The 18,954-nt window shown below is 41.8% G+C and overlaps 1 protein-coding gene across 5 annotated transcripts in view; it reads right to left on the bottom strand.

Annotated features, from left to right (window-relative positions):
- The window catches only part of grik2 (glutamate receptor, ionotropic, kainate 2), a 318,702-nt gene extending 300,093 nt beyond the window's left edge, over positions 1-18,609 (bottom strand). For 2 of the 5 annotated variants that reach the window (XM_019354545.2, XM_025911373.1), the window contains exons 1-2: positions 17,238-18,609; positions 14,339-14,739 (exon numbers count right to left, since the gene is read on the bottom strand). In XM_019354545.2, the coding sequence (XP_019210090.1) occupies positions 14,339-14,453 (115 nt within the window). In that variant the 5' untranslated portion in view covers positions 14,454-14,739; positions 17,238-18,609. Of the gene's footprint in view, positions 1-14,338; positions 14,740-14,980; positions 15,111-17,237 lie in introns of those variants that run through there. The other 3 variants (XM_005459403.4, XM_005459404.4, XM_019354544.2) reach the window with 3 other exon arrangements.
- Between the last annotated feature and the right edge of the window lie 345 nt (positions 18,610-18,954).

Raw genomic sequence — 18,954 nt, 5'->3', positions numbered from 1 at the left:
CATGTGCGTGGAAGGGCTGCTGAGTTATTGGACCGACCACTGTGCTCCAGAGTTGAGAAAAACAGACTCTTTAAAAAAAAAGAAAGAACACACAAACTGCTGGAAAACATGGAAACGAAATCATACCAGTTACAAATCATTCAAACTGAAAGAAAAAACCTTCCTGGCACGGAGGACATTATTGACATATAATCCCAGCCCCTGTGAGACGGAAGCCATCGTTCTCCATCCACAGGCTAATTTAAATGTCCTGAATTTTAATGTAACATCACTGAGAATTGGATTTATAGCATATCAGCAGATATTTGGCAGATAAGAGTTGCGTGGTCTGGAAAGGGGCGTGTGCTGGTATTTGTCCCTGTGGCAGCGCATTCTGCCATCGATTTTCCTGCAGGATTATTATTCCAGTTTCTTCAGCAACTCCAGGCAGGATATGGGCTGGAGTCTACCTTCCCCTAAGCAAGATCATTCTAATTCATAACCCCTTCCAAATGAGTTATTGACTGGTAGAGGCTTCACTGCCGTTCTCAATCAGAGGCTTTTACCTACAATATATACAGAAGTGGTCTCCAAACACTTGTCTCCCAGGCAGTGGGAGGAAAGATAGAGACATCTGGACGGCTCAGACAGAAAGAGATTGCTTTCGGGAGATTGAACACTGCTCTAGCAATACTAGAGATACCAAGTTTTGCTTCATGCTCAGCTGCTTGTGCAATAGTGTGATTACTTTGTTATTCAAAGTACTGGATATTACATTTTCAATTTACTACTTTTAGTTGAGTTATGGCTAAATGTAGTACTGCCAGAGAGACCAGTGGGTTATTTAGGTCATCTGTTTTATACAAATATGAGAACTGGTGAAGAATATTAAGAAAGACTCACTATTTTCTAAATCTTTTGGTTTTTACATACTATTATTTGTGGTTATAGTACTGAAATCAGACTTGCCTACCCGGGAGTGTTTGACCCTTTGTTGTACTTGTTTATATCTAAGTGGCTGAGGGTCAGCTTACCTTAGCAGACCCACTCTATATACTGGAATGCTTCATAAACATGCTATCACAGCAAACCATGAGAAAAAGCACATTAAGTCATTTCTTCAACAGAACAAACAGATCACACTTCAAAGACTATCAGAGGCAGCTTTCTTTGCCCAGTCACACAGAGACACTCAGTGGATGACCACAGACACTCAGAGCAAAGAAAGCTGTGGCAGGAGTATTATGCTGTGATATTAAAATGTCTGCACAAAGGACGATCACTGCGCACAGGAAGTTTTTAACGTTATGTTTGGGAACCACGATTTTGTTTCCAAACTTTGAATGTTGGGACCTATATATACATACATGTGTGTGTGTGTGTGTGTGTGTGTGTGTGTGTGTGTGTGTGAACTGAAAAGTGTAAATATATGTCAGTGATTAGTCATCGTGGCAGGATGCAGCTCTGAGGATACAGTTACTAAAGCGTAGGACAAATCACAGGGAGAGATGAGTTCCATGAGACGTGTGGCTCATATTACCGTTGCAGTGACACAGGAAACGGATCTGGTCACTTATGTCCTCGGCGTGTTCTGGTACAGCAGGAACAGAGTGTCTCGGTCAATATTAGTCCGCACATGAGGTCACCTCCAGCTCAGCCTCAGTCAGCATCTCAGGCTCAGCTAATTACAGATATATACATAACTGATTTGCAGAGACTTTCTATTGTAAGCCAAGGGCAGGATGAAGCAGTGTAAAGATTTAATGCATCACAGTAACCACCCATAAACATGGCAGTATCATGAGCTTAAGAAGAATGTGGCATGTGTTTTTTATCTACACAGTGGACAGGGGCTCAGTGTCAGCCTCTGCTTTGTTCACCTGAAACTGTAAAATGATAAATGCTATATTTATTTTATCCATGTAACTGACTTTGGCGGCCTGGGATAGCTTCAAATTTCTATAAACTAGCTATGAGTAAACTATAATCATTTTAAGCAGCTTAGCACTGATTTAAATATATTTACCAGCAGTCTGTTGGCTGTAGGCCAAGACAGTATTGCTCACAAAGCCACTGCTACACTCATTTTAAGGCAGCTGATAATTCGGACCAACAGCAAAAAGGCAAATAAAGTCATTCAGCTAAAGCGTTTCATTTTCTGGTACTTTGAAAAAACATCAAGGAGAAGAACAGATGTGAAGACAGAGCGAACGTGGCAAAGAAGAATAGGCAAAACAACAGCAACAACACCAATGACCAGACCTGAGTGGTTCCAGTGACTGTAGCTGAGGACAACTGGAGTATTAGCACTATTATCTGGGCCTTAAGAGGGGTCCATTGTACTCAGCCATGTTATACATGTGATCACTATCCGCAGCTAAGCACTCAAAAGCTTCTCAACAACACCTGCCTCAGTGAAAATGATTGCCCTCACATACCTGAAAGATTTGTTATTTCACTGATGCAAAGTATCTCACCATGTGGAGGTGAGTGTGGTTTCAGTGCAGACAGTCTGGACACTTCTGCATCAAGTGTCCACTAATAAAAAGTGGCTTGGTCTTCCAGATGGCTGGCCTCTGACAGTATTACTGAACTATATCCAATAAGGGGATAAACACTGGTCAGCCAAGGCTTTGGCCTATATACAGCCTCTAATCAAGCAAGTGTGGCATTGGGGTATTTACAGGTATCCTAAAGTAGAAATTGGACATAACATATAAAAACATATAAACCAAGACCACAGCACCTTGAGGTGACTGTTTTTGTGATTTGGTGCTGTATGAATAAAATTGAACTGAACTGAACAGTAAGTTTGTGCTTTGCGTACGCCCTGGTTGTTGGTATAGATTGGCCTGGGTGTGTTAGACATGTGTGGCAATGTGTGGGTGTGTAATCATGACCAATAAGAAGATGTCGCATCTGTGCTGCGCTCAGTTCCCACTGAAGACTCTGTGGAATACTTTCCACTCGAGCAGGCTCCTGATGATTCGGTCTCTGACCAAATGACAAAACCTCATAATCATTTAGTGCACTCTGCTTCAGTACATACATGGATAATTTCTAGTTGGTTATATATAGTAAGTCCCAACATTCACTGTGAAAATCACATCTTTTTTAGTGCCAAAAAGCTGCAGGGTAACACTTATTACAACTGCCGTTTCACCTGAGCACATTTCACACACATTAAAGGAAATGTATGAATTCATGAGTATTAAATCTTTGAACACAAGCATGTATAAACTCCAGTCTGTCAGTCCATTAGAATATCTGACTACATCTTAAAATCCATGATTTGCCTGGTCATTCATACAGAACTCACTTGGTTCCTGGACCCTGTGTCCTCTGCAATGCGTGAGGTGCACAGCAAACACTTAAGTGATCTTTCTCCCTCTGAATGCTGTTTGGCAGAAAGCCTTGCAGGGCTTCTGACCCTGCTTGAAGAAAACTGAAAGAAAAGTCCAAGCACAACAAAGAATTAACTTTGAGAGGGTGAAAATAGCCCTCTATGAGAAACCTCTGCACCACACTCCACACTGAAGAACTACTAAAGATTTGAGCTTCTCGCTGTGTGGTAGATTTACCTCTGACCTTTTCATAAGAATGCATCCCAAAGCAGAAGCTACACAGGACAAGTGATCACCACAATGAGCTGAAGACAGGAGGCGGTGGAGCGCACGAAGCAGAAGCAGGGTTGCAGAGCCAGAATACAAACCAGGGTACAGCTGATCATGGTGGCACAGAAATCCATGTGGGACTCCTTAATAATGACCATCACCAAACCTGGCTTCGTACTAGCATTCTCAGCAAACTATTGTTCTACCAGACGGCACGGCTCACTGTGGAGACAGAAACACAGACTCTGCAAAGAGCAGAGGAGGGGGCTGTGTGTTTACTCTAATGCTAACTGGTGCACAAACAGACAGACACCACTCATCACAGCACTCACACTTTGATCTGTTCATGGTTGTCATTGTTGTAACTGTGTGTGCCATCGAGGGTTACACTGCCACTGCCTTGTTTTTATATAAGGAAATCTGTGAACAGTGCCACTATTAAGCACATGCGATACTTGTCAAACAACAATCCACGAGCTCCAGGGATGTCAGTCTTCAAGTTGCCAGGTCCAACCTGAGGGGAGCCACCACGGATGCAAAGGTAGCCCACAGGCTGAAGCTTCACAGTCATTCCAGGGAGGGGACCCATCATATATAAACTATAGATGCAGTCAATAGCAACAGTGAAGCTCAAGCTCAAGCTCTTCACCTGCTTGGAAATGGATGAAGCAAAGACACAGAGAGCAGCACAGCAACACAAACAACCAATGACAACACAGCATTTAGTGTCCGCACAGGAAATGTTGCAGTATTCGTCCTGGGCAAGCTGCAGACAAATCCCAGCCAGCAATCAGCTGCTGGAGGTGTTGATGCTAATGTCTCACTGTCACTGTGGACTATCCTTAAATGCCTTGGGTCAGTGCATTGTGGCAGTGAGAGGTCACACCCACACCATTGTGTCTGTCCGCTCCCAAAGGCCACATTACTTGTGGCTCTCACACCCACTGTGATTAAGTGCTTTGAAAGGCTGGTGCTAAGCCACATCGAATCTTCACTGAGAGCCACTCTGGAGTAAAACCTGTTTGGATGGAGGGACAACAGGTCAACATCAGTAGTCTCTCCATGCTGCACTGACTCACCGTGAATGTCAGGTGACATGTGTCAGAATGCTATTCATAGATTTCAGCTCTATTTTCAGTACCATCATTCCCAGTAGATGAATAGAGTACAGGTTTATAATACGGTTTAACTCCTACGTTAGTAACAAAGGACAAGTGCTATCTTTAGTTTAAAGACAAATATTTGTCAGGAAAGAAGCAATGACGGTTCTCAGCCTTATAAGACATGAGTACAGTAAAAGTGCAGTTTTTAGTATGAAATCATGTTAAACTGGAAGAAGAAGTAAAAGGACGTGTTGCTGTGGTACGGCTTGTTGTAGTAGTCACTCAGTGAAACAGTACAATCATTAGTCTGACTGATGATGGTACAATATGTGAAACCACCTTTGGAAAGGATATTCTTGGGATTTTGAACTTCATTGCCCCTTGATCAGTTATTAAGAAAACAGACAAATCACATTTATCAGATTTGAAATGATCAATTTATTCAATCAGTTTGTCATCTGGGTCATTACCACCCACAACTCTGGGGACAAGAAACTGGGAAGTAATGAATAAGTGACGCCCAAGAGCCTACAGGTTCTGCACAAACTGAAAAAGCAATAATGACATTTCATAGAGATGACTTGTTTGTTTTTGGTTTTGCATCTAAAAATAGGATGCTACATTGTGGGAGTGTGTTTCTAATGAGGGGAGTGATACACAGCAGTGTGACTGACACAGTACAGTTCAAGTTTGCCTGAACGAGCTCACAGCCTGATGTATGAAGATGAAACCAAAGACCTGACAACACATAAACTTATTTAACATAACTGACAATCTAATATTTGCAATAGTGTCAGATGATAACATTTGGTATATGTTAACAACGCCATTATGGAACAGTTTATAGGCCAACGGAGCATGGAGAAATACTTTATCATTAAAAGCACTGCTCACAGCTGACTGCAGACGACACACAGACCGTCTCCTCCCACACTGTCCTTAGTGACAGCATTTCATTTTCTACCATCAGTCATCAGGAGAGGGTCACCAGCCAAGAAGCAAACATCTCCCTGCATTAGTGCACAGAGTCTATGCTTGCACACTAAAGCTGTGTATTTCTTGTCTTTTAGTAAGAACTGGCTCTTTTTATTTATTTATAGTGCCACTGGGAGCGATCTCCAGCAGGTTTATCACCCTGCCATCACTGCAGCATGACATCCAACAATCAAAACTGAATGCTGTGCAACATACACAAGATACCCTCGTGTCCTCATCACAGTGTCAGAAAGCAACCTCTGCTCAACCCTAGTCGGGTTACTGAGAAATGCAGCCACACATTCAACATATATATATATATATATATATATATATATATATATATATATTATATATATATATATATATATATATATATAGATATATATATATATATATCTGCAGCTTTGAGTGAAGGGGCACTTAGTGGTGAAAGGAGTGCAGATGGTAATACATAAACCACACTTGCACAGCACAGTGTTCATTATGAGCACAAAGGCACTTGAAGGAGAGCAGCAGTGAATTTGAGTCTAAAAATATAAAAGCTCTGTGCTCAGCATTATTGGTTTTGTATAGGTGTACGCTCTCTCATACTGTGGAAGGAGGAGCGCATTTTGTTATGTCTCATATCTGTCACCTTGAGCATAGACTACAAAATGCAAACAGCGCTCATAATGAAGTAGACTTTTAAAGTTAATAACTAATAACAGAAAAGCTGATTTCCCTCTCACAGGAAGTGAAACAGCCCAGCCCTGCTGTTGTTCCTCATACCACAACACACACACGAGTGCATGAAAAGTATGTTCTTTGAAAAATGTGGTTCCATCACATCAGATGAGTTTCCTCTGATTGAGGTCAAAGTAGTTCAGCCAGCATACATATAAATGAAATGACAGCTTAGCTCTGGCTCACCTTCACTTCTAACACTTCTCATTCAGTTTGCTTAGCGCGAGCTAGCAAACATATTCCCAGTAAATATCACTGCGTCTGCTGTCACGTGCACACTGAACGCAGCGCCACGTTCACTCAAATCACTGCAGTAGTTTAAATATGATTGAAAACTGATTATAAGATTGTGAAAGACAATGAGAGGCTCTTTCCAAATATGACAGCTCCCATTTTTACTGTACAGATTACTCATGCTGACGATGTTTGTTCCACCCACAACCTCAGCTTTCATCTGCTCAGCATTCATGTTAACAGGGAAAGTTAAGAATCTGGAGCAAAGAGAGAGAGAGAGAGTGTGTGTGTGTGTGTGTGTGTGTGGTTTAACTCTTACATGACCAGAAAATTAAGAACAAAAAAAACAAAAGATTCAGAATTCAGTTATTCTCAGTCGCCACCAGCTGGTGGTGCGTAGGTTTACGTCCTAAATAATTAGAATATCATGACTTAATGTTTTTTTTGGTCATTTAATAAAAAAATAAACCTTCACAAAGTCTACATTCATTAAATATGAACATGCTATTTCCAGGATTTTTTTGTCTTCATTTTAATCATCGTGACTTCATCAGGCCAAAAAAATCAGAAATCCTGTTTCTGAAATTATTACAATATGTTTTTAATTGAACCTTTCATACAGGCAGTCCCACTGAGACTCAGTGTGACACAACATATTAAAATTACAGAGAGCTATTTCCTAAGATCAAAAAATTATTTATAATACAGAAAAGTCCAACTTCTCAGAAGTAAGTTAGTTTATACACTGAGTTGGGCTCTCTCAGCATCAGTGCAGCGGGCGGTGGGCATGTCACTGCTGAGGTATTACTGAAGCTCAACATTGGTTCTCTATGGGATTCCAGTCAGGTGAGCTGGTTGGCCACCAAGTGCAGTCACAGGTTGGTGAACAAACTAAGTAGTGGTAGTTTTGAGGTGCTCTAAAAATGTTAGATGGCTGTGTTACCTTTGGACCCAAACCATCACACTGCACCTCAAACATCCTGGAAGCTTCTTCCACGACAACCTTGTTTTCCAAATGAGTTGCAAAATTTACTATCATCGTAAAAAAGTCTTCACTAAAAATAAATCCTCAGTCCAGGTGAGAAATGTCATATGTTTTCAGCAGTTCAAAGGTGCCTTCATATTAGGACTGTGATAGTTGCAGCCCATTTGTGGTGGCTCTAGATGTGACCCCGAGTCCATTTCTTGGAAAACTATCCCAAATACCTGGAAGGACCGTCAAGAATTTTCCTGACAATATCCTCAGGGCTGCAGTCGTCTCTCATGCTTGTGCATTTCTTTTCCTACTCCAATTTTCTATTAATACGCCTCTACAAACAGCCGTCTTTGTCAGCTAGGCAGTGGTTTATGCCAATGAATGTCATCTGAACAAATGTCGAGTCAGCAGTCTTCCCCATGATTGTGTCTGTGTGTATACAGTGTATCCTAAGCAAGCTTGAAATAACTGCTTCTGCCTGCACTAAGATGTGCTTGATAGATAAGACGTCTGACAAAGTCTCTATTTTATTACTGAACGACCCAGAGTGTGTGAAAAGCCTCAATCAATCAAAAAGGTCATTTTGGTCAACAGGTTCATATGATGTGTCTTAGCTGTAGGACAATTACTGTGGCTGACAACTTTAAGCTAATTAGCTCCTGCATTTCCAAAGTTTATCACATGGCTCAAGGTTAGAAACTTGGATAGATAATAACACAGAAGACGTTCAGTGGCTTAACCAACAGTTTTTATTACAACGCTAACTTTGTAGATTTGAATCTTTCCCACCCTGTCCATCCCGTCTTGTCTCAGTGCTCTGCCTGTGTGAGTTTACTCTCGGTCTTCGTTCGGCTCCTCTTGCGTATTTCCAGTTTGACTTTCCTCCTCTGGTCCAACCTGAAAGAACTCACCTGTGCCCTGTTATCCCTTTTCCTGGTGATTCTTTATTCCCCCTCATCTTCCCGAGTCTTCATTTGTGTTTCTGTCTCGTGGCTCCCTGTGTTGTGGATTTCATTGCTTCTGGATTTTGTCAGTCTTTTGAACTGTCATGCCTCTTTAGTGTGATGTGAATATAAAAAGAAGCGTATTAACTGGTGCCAGCCTCTCTTTGAGTCTTTGTATTAAACTAGGCTAACCATGCCTGCCTCTGATTTGTGCTGAACACATAGATATAAGATTCATATCGATACTGTCATTTTACTGTTGCAGAAAGCAAACATAACATTTTCCTGGAAGGTTGACTAATTCTCAAATGACACTTGAAACTGCATCCTCTGCCTTATGAATTGAATCTTTTCCCCAGTCCTCTGTTTGCTCTGAGTTCTGCTTTGTGCCCCAGAGGGTTTCATCACAATCCCCGCTGAATCTTTAACATGCTCCACGGATTCATATTATAATCACAGTCAAACCACAGAGCCTGTTCTGCCAAATACTGTATATAAATGATCCAATCTCCTTTGATGTACAGTAATCCTGTCTGACTAGAGTGCAATTCAAAATCCATAACCTGCCTCATTTTTCAACCTCGACCTTATTTTCTTTCTTTTTTCTTCCATCATCACTATTGATTATGTTCAAGATTTCATCACTTACTTCACCAGCTAGCGTGATATTGCTCAAGTAGACTTGAAATACGGCTCTTCAAAACACACACACACACACACACACACACACACAGCAATAAGGCCTGCATCCCCAGTGCTTATACATATATATATATATATATATATATATATATATATATGTATATATATATATATACATATATATATATATATATATATATATATATATATATATATATATATATATATATATATATATATAATATAATATATATATATATAAATATATATATATATTATATAATACATATATATATATATATTATATATATATATATATATATATATATATATATATATATATGTATATATATATATACATATAAGAGAGAGAGAGATTCATGTTCCTGTTATATTGGATTTTCTGTATACAAGGTCTGTTGCCTAGGAAATATCGCTGATGTCATCATTTCCATGAAAATACAAGGAGGATACATTGCAGCGTTTTGCTGGCAGTGTTGTGTCTCGTGTGGCAACACAAATTTAAAAAGTGTGACAACACACGCAGTAAACATTACGAGCAATCCAAGTGTGGCCGTCCAAACACTAAAGATGAACATCATTATAGTCTCTTATGTCGTACTGTCTCTTTTCTGTGTGTGTGTGTGTGTGTGTGTGTGTGTGTGTGTGTGTGTGTGTGTGTGTGTGTAAATGATGTCTAAATGTGGTATAACCAGCCAATACTGAATCTTTGACACATTACAGTCTATACACACTGGACTGCCTTTCTGCCTTTGAGCAATGGTCACGGGATTTTAACTCCCCTGTGTTTCATTTTGGGATCTGGGAACTATGGGAGTTCGTTTACCCCCCTGAGAAAAATACCACTGATAACTTACATACATTGACCACATTTGAAAGCTTCACTTTGTAGTTTTATTGAAATTTATATTTATTTTATTATTATTCCAAAACTTGCAGCACTTACATGTGATAATAATATGTTTGTATTTAAGGCACACTTTTGTAGTCTCGCTGACCTCTAAAGTGGTCACACATTTTGCTGATGCTAATATTTAAAAAAAATCGTGTGCATAAAAAATGAAGTAACAGAGAAATCGCACGCTGTCGTCGTTTCACAGTTTAGACTCGGCTCATATCATCATACCACACCTACACAAAGCCTGTAAGTCATGGCAAGACACTGAGACACTGATACACAATCAGAGCTACACACACACACACACACACACACACACACGTGTTCATGATAAAAACACACAGGTCTCTGAGCAGGATGTCAGCACTGAGCTTTATTTGAGTATAGAAAGGAAACATTTATATTTGGACTTGATTGTGTTTAACGTTCTTGTGTTTGGCGTCGACACGACCACAGTGGGTTTAAACCAAACAGCTGTTGAACAAAACAGCATGAAGTGTTTAGGAATCCCAGCCTGTCCTGTCCATCGTCTCCATGTCCAAAGGCCATAAACCTAAAGAGGCTGCTCACAACGAATTGTCCTCTTTTCACTGCTCATCTAACGGCACCCTCGGGATCGGCTGTGAAGTCTTTCAGGTTATCACCGTGTAGAGACGACCATATTTCCTTATGTGTGACTTTCTCAGACTCTTTTCACTTCTGTTAACTTTCTTTGTCATCAGACTTTCTCTTCTTCTACCATCTGTCACCACCAGCTCGACAGACTTTATTTGCTGCAGAGTAAATATCGTGGTGACCATAAAGAGAGCAGCTCATTTACTGCTCGTGGTCCAAATGTTTGACTGAGTTCCTGGCTGTCTGTACAGCCTCCGTGGCTGCTGTTCTCCTTTATAGAAACAGGAAGAAATCAGATCCCTCAGCTGAGCATCCAAACACAGTTTGGAGTGACATGTGTGATCAGTCATATTCCCGTAAAAACACACCTAACGCTACATTAATTAGCTTGTTTGCTTCTGACATGATATTGCACAGTGATCCACTTAGCTGCACATTACCCTCAAGTATCTTTTGGTTCTCTGCAAATCATTTTATTTGCACTGAGTGAGGCCCAGGCCAGAGCCCGGAGGATGCTGTCTACTTTTCTGTTCACGTATTGACAGTCAGGCTTGTCGGGGAGTGAGGTCTTTCTAAGAGGACGTTTTTCTGGCCCTGACCTGCAGCATTTAGCTTTAGCTTGGCCCATTAAACACTGACCTTCATACTAATGCTCACCAGAGCAGCTAATGCAACATACTCAACACCCATGCTGGAGACATAACAGAGGCACGGTGCAAACTGGTGTGTTTACTGTGCAGAAATCCAATTTCAACTCACTTCTTTCAGATTTGAGGATCTTTGTACGACTGATGAAAAATTCTCTATTTTGACAACTTTCTAAAGCATCTGTAAGTCGGAGCACCTCTTCGACCTAAACTTCTCTGTTAATGTTGCTTTTTCTAAGTGGTAGAGCGTCTGCTTTCTAACACCAGCTCAGGAGGTGAATGTATGAAACACACCGCCCTGTATTTCTGTGAGGTGCCCCTGAATGTGACTTCTTCCACACACAGGTGATCCAAATTGACATCACCTGTGTCCATTAGATCTCCTCAAAACTCTGGGACATTTCAGCAGAGCCAGCAGGCTGGAGTCCTGGTTACACAGATACTAGGTCACATGTCATCACGGTTCAGTGCTTCCAGCTGATCCGACTCAGGCTTTAGCTTCAATGGGCCATGGGAAAATTCAGTTATGAGGTTTCTGTCAGCATGCGTCTGTCTTCAAAAGACACACGATCACATTTAAAGTCTCGCTGCGATGTAATGTCTCTATTCTCTGCTCAGCTGGATAAAAAATAATCTTAAGCATTTAAAAGTTCAGTTTCAAAGGTTTTATAAGAACTCAGTGTTCCTGTAACGTCTGTTTGATATCACAGGAGCTGGTCACACCAGCGGTGGCAGCTTTACTCTAACTGGTTTTTTGGGTGTGTATTTCTAACAGTGACTACTCTTAAATGTGTGAATTGTTTGCGAGCTTCTATTTGCTGTAACTGCTGAAGTGTGGAAAAATACTGAGTGTTGGTTTTAGTGTTCAGGAGGTTTTGATTTTAAAAAGGTTATCTGACCCCCCTGTTCATGAAGTCTAGCCTGCCAACATCCCACAAGCTGTACCTGCTTGGGACGGTGTTCCTGCCATTACCTGTTTTATTTCATCTGCTTGTTTGATATCTTAGTTAGCTCTGTTTCAACCACCAGGTTTCTTCCCGTCTGTATGTACATCATATATGTGTGCAGCTATGCAGGGCAACTCACAAAGAAGTGAAGGTGACTGCAATAACAGCATGGCCGATCATCCTCAGAGAGGAAACAGCATTCGATGATGATAATTACTGTCAATCCTTTACAGTCACTGTGGTTCCACAATTTTGTCATCTATGGACTTTGGACTGCCACATTTTTTCCTTGCTGTTTGATAATAATGTCCATTAAACCTAGACTGTAACTGTAGTTGAGTTTTTGCAGGGTTAGCCTCTCTATTTGGTGAAATCTGACTATATGGGAGGACTAAGAGAAAAACATCAGTATGCACTGAGCCTTAGGGAATTGATGCATGAAGAAATGTAATTAATGGGCCCCTATAGTTCTACATGTCGTCATCGCTGGGCCTGTGTCTTCTGTGACAGTCTCAACATGTCTCGCGACTAACATGACGTCATTCCTGACACAGAGCCTGAAAATTCAAATCTCAAACACAAAATGCAGGGATACGAAGAGTGTCCACTGACAGACGCTGATGAGCTGGATCATGGGGAAGCGTGTTTTACAGTCAGCAGCATCTTCAACTTTGATTCTGACGGATGGTTATTCAGTGTGTTTTTCACAAGTTTGCCCACCTATCTGCAAACGGCATGCTTAATATTCATGTACATTTGTGTTGTCCCAGGATAAAAGACTCTAATGGATGTTTGGTGCAATGCTTACATTGAATGTTTCAGCAGGTCCATTGCATTCTGTAATGAAAGCTTGATGCCTCCTGAACACACACAAGTGTGGGGCGGGTGGCAAGAAAGGAATAACCTGTCCCACAGGCCGATTGAGCACAGAGCAGTAAAGGACTGTGGTGATATGATGGGATGTAATGGGGCATTCTGTGTGCTCTCTACATGTGGACTGAATAAGTTTGGGAGGCGGTCACCGTAATGCAAAGACACACCGACGAGCCCAGAGCTCAGAGTCTCCTCGTTCTCTTCACGTGTGTCGTGTAAATCCAACACAGCTCCACCAGCAGAAAATCAATTTGCACTTCATCACTTCCTGTTAATGAATTCAAGAAATGTTCACCGTGGCTTTAATTACACAGAATCCTTTTACTATATTTATTTTCAATTAATAAACGACGTGATGTTATTAAGAAGAAGCACCTGTGTTTATGTTAAAACACTTTGTGCGCTTTGCGTATTTCTGTGTTTATATGTGGCTTTAAATTTGTTCCACACGTGACCTGATGGATCAAATTCAACAAAAAGTTGACCTTTGATCGATTATTTTTGTCACTGTTTTAGCCACACTGTACGGTGAAATCAGTGGCTTTAAGCTTTTGCAAGCATCACGTTCAAGTCTGTAAATTAGTCAATTCAACTTGTATTTAAAATAATTCAAGAAAATAATTTAATGTAATAAAATGATGCAGCTACAAAATCATGGGGGTTGGAAGATGTCCTGCCTGCATATCATTTATCATGTATGTGTTAGAAAAACCATACGTGGTTCATTTGTTATTTTCTAAAGCATGAGCATCAGCACAGAGTTGAAGTGTATGAATATTATTCTTTGTGTAATTTCACTAAAATCACCACATCAGTACATCACACCTGAAATCACCTCATTAAACACACAGGGTGGGATAAGCGCATCACTCCTGTTAATATCTGTGAATGTTTACGCTACACACTGCCTTAAACTTGTAGGCCATTCATAAATTCGTTCTGTGCAGCAGGTCTGTGCCAACTCTCTGAACACGCGACCATTACCCTAAATTTCTTGTTACTCTGCAAATAACAGTCAGGAGAGCAGAGCAGGGACAGGGAGAAACAGCGAGTCTCCAACAGGTGGGGATGGAGCAACATCATTTATGGGGTGAAAACACAGCAGTGAAACTTTTGAACAGAAGACAGAAAAGAAGCGTCTTACCAAATCTCAGGACATGTGGCATCCCATGTAAAAGCCCCACACAGTGTGTTAGCAGCAGTAGAAGCTTGACGGTGCACCTGAGCCTGGCTTTAAATATCAGGTGGGTGATCTTCATGGTGCTTGTTTGGTACGCTGGATTTTAATCCCTGGATCGGTATATTCCTCTGTATTGTTTTCTCTTTAACCCCTACGACGTGAATTCAGGCAGCTGTAAGATCAAGGCATGATCTTCACCAGCGGGCTGAGCAGCGGTTTTCCCACATCCATTTGGCAAGAGGGGAAAAATCAGTACGAGTCCAGCTCACTGCGCCAAGAAGAAAAAGCCCTCAGCTGAGCAAAAGGATGGTGAATGTGGAGGTGGTGGTGTCGGGGCATCCATGCTAGGCAGGAAAATCCATTTACTGAAAGACAAAGGAAGAGACAGAAGAGGGTGAGAGTTGGGGCTGGGGGGAGGGGTGGGGGTTTACCGAAGTGACAAAGTGAGAGTGAAAAACAGTGAAGCGGTCTGAGCAGCCTCCCCAGTCCGAGCTCCTCCCGCTGCACTGCCGCACAGCATCTGACGTCGAGCGCATAGGATGGACAGAGTATACTGCTGCTCACACTTCACTCTTGGATCTGTGTCCCCTACCCAAAGTGCCATACCTCCCGCACTCCTTTCCCTGCTGTATCCCCGGCCAGCCTGCCAGCCGCCGCGCTGACGTTTCCCCGGTTCGGCTCAATCTCCGTCGGCCGAACGCTGTCGTGCACAGCCCCATAAAAGCCAAGCCATGAATTCGAAATGATCGCCAGTGTTTGATCGAAGTCATTCAAGCACGGACTGCGTGCGCTCCATGTGTGAAGCAAAGCTGTCACCGTAACTCAGCGTGATGAATAGGCTGTGCTCGGCGCGCCGGTGTTTCAGCACTCGACTTCTGTCTTTGGAATTACTTTTCGTTTTTTGAAATTCGATTCTTCTCAGACCGAGACTGGGCAACCTGTTAGACACAAGCCTCGAAATCAAATTTAAATTTCATGTGCTTCGTGGCTGACTCTGGAGGCACTGTCGTTTTATACCAGCACAGAATTACTGACGACGCTGAAGGTGAAGAAAAGTCCGTGTGACTGTAACGCTCTCTATTAGGATGGCATTTAGAAATGAAACCGAATATTCTCAGCTAACATTTTAACAAAAGTCACTGGATTTTTAGGCAAAAAAAGCCCCCAAAACCAAAAAAAACAAAATGTATTTGTTTCCAAAATTTCAGTTAGATTTTCAGTCATCTTATTAATGTGATGCATAATTTCCAAAACTTATAGATTATAAACTTCGTAACGCAGACACGGTGAAGGTGTACGGAAGTGGGGATCATTTAATTAAAATGCATTAAATAAAAATATCTTAGCTTCAATCCCAGCTGTCAACTACTGAAAATACAAAGAAAATAAGGTAATGATAATGGAGTGCTAACGCGGACTTTCTCCGTGGGCTTTAGGCCACGGCTGTCCGGATTTTAGTCTTTCTCTGAGTTTTCCACAGCGCAGACACCGCCTGTGTTTCACATCCAGCTTTTCATTGCGGCTATTTCAGCACCTGAACAGAGAATATGTTTTAAAGCAGGAGATACCCCGAGTGTGTTTCAGCACCACGAACAGAGGCTTGATTTCAAATACTCTGAGGCTTCAGCAGGAGATCGCTGGGTTTCACATATGCTCCCATTATGATGCCAGCTTCCTCTGCTCGCTTGCCTCCTTAATTAGCAGAGATGTTCTGTTTGGACTGATGATCCATAGTTTGGGTCAGGGTTATCTTGTTACCCCTAAGCGTCTGATTCCATATTTGCAATCATTTGTTGTAGGCAACACAAAAAACTACTGCTGTGCCCGCCGTTTATAGACATGTAGGTGGGTGTGCAGAAGGTAAATGTAAAACGATTCTGGTGAATATTGTTTGAGGGCCGTTACACCTCACCTGTCACACCAAATAACTGATATTACTACTGTATTACTATTGTATTACTATTGTATTACTATTGGCTGTTATTGTAACATTGTTTGTCATTTCATCCTCAGATTTCACAGGACGTTACTATGTTTGCTAAATCAAAAGGAAATTACAATATGCAGTTAAAAGCTGGACACAAAGGTCAGGAGAAAAACAAGAGGCAGCTTTGAAAACTAATATAGAGGAGTGCTGGTGGACTGTACAGGTAAAAATGACCTCACACTTGGCACCAGCACACAGACTCATCCGGATGTCTCATATTTTCACAGACAGACTTACAGGTCAACAAATGTCCCTTTGTGCATTTGGAAAGGGCGTAAAGAGCGCATGAGGGGAGCCTCTCCACCGGCAGCACTGCCCGATGATAAAGTTGATTTACAGCTAATGCGCTTGTGGACTGTGGGTGTCAAATGTGCGGCTCATCTCCGTGAGTTTCCATCTAACCGCGCGAACTAGGGACGTTATTTACGGATCATTCATAAAGTGGATCATGGTAGAAATTTAACGACCCTTGTAATGTCTTACAAGCCCACAGCAGTAAGAGCATCAGGCCGAGAAGGAGGAGAAAGAGGAGGAGGTAGCCGTAAGGTGACAAGCGTCTCCAGACAGAGGTCGTGAAAAGACATGGGAGGTCACTTTCCTTCAGAGTTTCTGAAGCACAAATAGGAGCCGTGTTTGAGACATGGACATCGTTCTTTGTAAAGGTGAGCCGATTCGTCTGGATAAAGTGCACGGACGAACTTCAAACCGCGCCTGAGGCGTCAGCGGCGGAGGTCGGAAAACGATGCGAAAAAGCTTCTACCTGGTTCTGATCTGTTTCCACAAGACCTGACCTGTTCCTGAACAAATCCAGAGGATCGCATTTAAAGATTTAAAGCGTGAAATAAGTGTAAAGTTTGGAGAAAAAAGCGTGCCTACCTTAGACAGAGCGTGAGCGGAGAAGAGTCATCAAAGCAGCACAAAGAAGTTGGTTTGTTTCTACGGAAGAACCGCGTCGCTTCCCCCGCACTCTCATCTGGTAGCGCTGAGCTCCGGCCGTAGGGGAGACACGCCTCCTGTCGGACGGCAGGACGCACTGCTTAAAGCAACAGGGGGACGCTCCGGACTGAAGGCTCACCGACACCGAGTCTGCAGCTTCCCCCGCGGGGCGACTGCCTGTCAGGTCAGGCTCCAATCCTTTAGATGCCCATATGAACAAAACCGCACGGATCTACCTACACCTTAAAGTTTGGGGCTGTGGCAGTGACCACAGGACATACCGGCTCGGTAAGCCCCTACCTGATCCTGTAGATTGCTTAAATGCCACGAGTCTAAATAAATGCGCATCACAATGGGATGAAGATTGCCTTCATTAAGTACTAAGAGCCACTTTGTCTTTATTCTCCCGCAGGTATCATTTCACGTAGCAGTGTGCAGTTTAATCTCAAACTGTGACAGTAAGGTTTCAAAAAGAATTTAAAGAAGGGATTTTCTATCACCGGGGCCTCGCTGCTGCAGAGCCCCGTGTTTAGTGGATTAATACTGAGCTTGGTGGACCCAGCGCAGCTGGCTGCTTCAGTTCGGTCACATATTTGCACTTCAAATGTGCACTGCGTGTGCAAAATACTTACTCAGTAAATTACATTTTATTGTAAGTGCTGAAGCAAAAATCAGAAACCAGTGTTTGGTGGGTAAAAAAGTAGAGAACAGTGATTTTTGAGCTCTGGTTTATATTAACAAGTTTCCTAGATTAACTGCTAAGAGTACAATATCGTTTTTGTAGAACTTAATGCAAGAGTGGACACAATTTATTTTGCATTTGTGTTTCATGTTTGCTTTTTATTCCTTGTGGAAAGAACACAGTGAAGCCGTAGGCATAGCTGGACTGGCCGGTGGAACAAACCTGAATTTACAACATGTTTAAATTAAGTAATAATTTAAAGATAATAATAAATAAATTATTATCATTGTTGTTGTTAAAGCAGATTAACTAGGAAAATATAACATTTCTGCACCAAGAAGGTACAGACTACATGGACGTGATGCTAGTGTGACGTCAGAGCATCACGCCAAAATCTTTGCACTGACCTGTTAGAGACACTGCGCACTGTGAAGCCTCATCAGCAAAGCACACTCACATTTTGAGCTTTGTATTGTAACACAAGCTGAATGTCTCACACATAGGACCCACTCCTCCTGTTTGTTTTACACAACACTGCTGCCTGCTGTGATGTGTTTCTGATGTTTTTAATGTGTCATTTTGGTCTCCATTGTGAAAGCTGTTTCTTATAAATAAATGTCAAAATAGTCAAATGAATACAAAAGTACTGAAGTCCTTGAAAATCCCTGGAATCTACAAGCAATGTGCCAACAACCTGGGCCTGAATTCCACCTTAAACCAAAAACAGCCCAACGAGCTGCTTAGGAGATCCAACTACTCAACAAAAACATAAATAAAATAAAAGACAGACATAGGACTAAAATATAATCTCACCAAGGCTGAGCTTTATGCTTTAACTGAGTTAAAAAAAGAAATCCAATCTGCAGACAAGAGGGGCGATTATGATCATGGATGTAAACTGTTAATGGACTCAGATGCTTTTGAATGTTGAGAGAACAGAGTGCTATGAAGAGCTTAGAAGAGCATCCACTAAAT

The sequence above is a fragment of the Oreochromis niloticus genome, linkage group LG11 (assembly GCF_001858045.2).
Source record: "Oreochromis niloticus isolate F11D_XX linkage group LG11, O_niloticus_UMD_NMBU, whole genome shotgun sequence".
Classification (NCBI taxonomy): domain Eukaryota; kingdom Metazoa; phylum Chordata; class Actinopteri; order Cichliformes; family Cichlidae; genus Oreochromis; species Oreochromis niloticus.
Note: the sequence above shows the minus strand (reverse complement) of the source record. Positions and strands in the feature narration are given on the sequence as shown.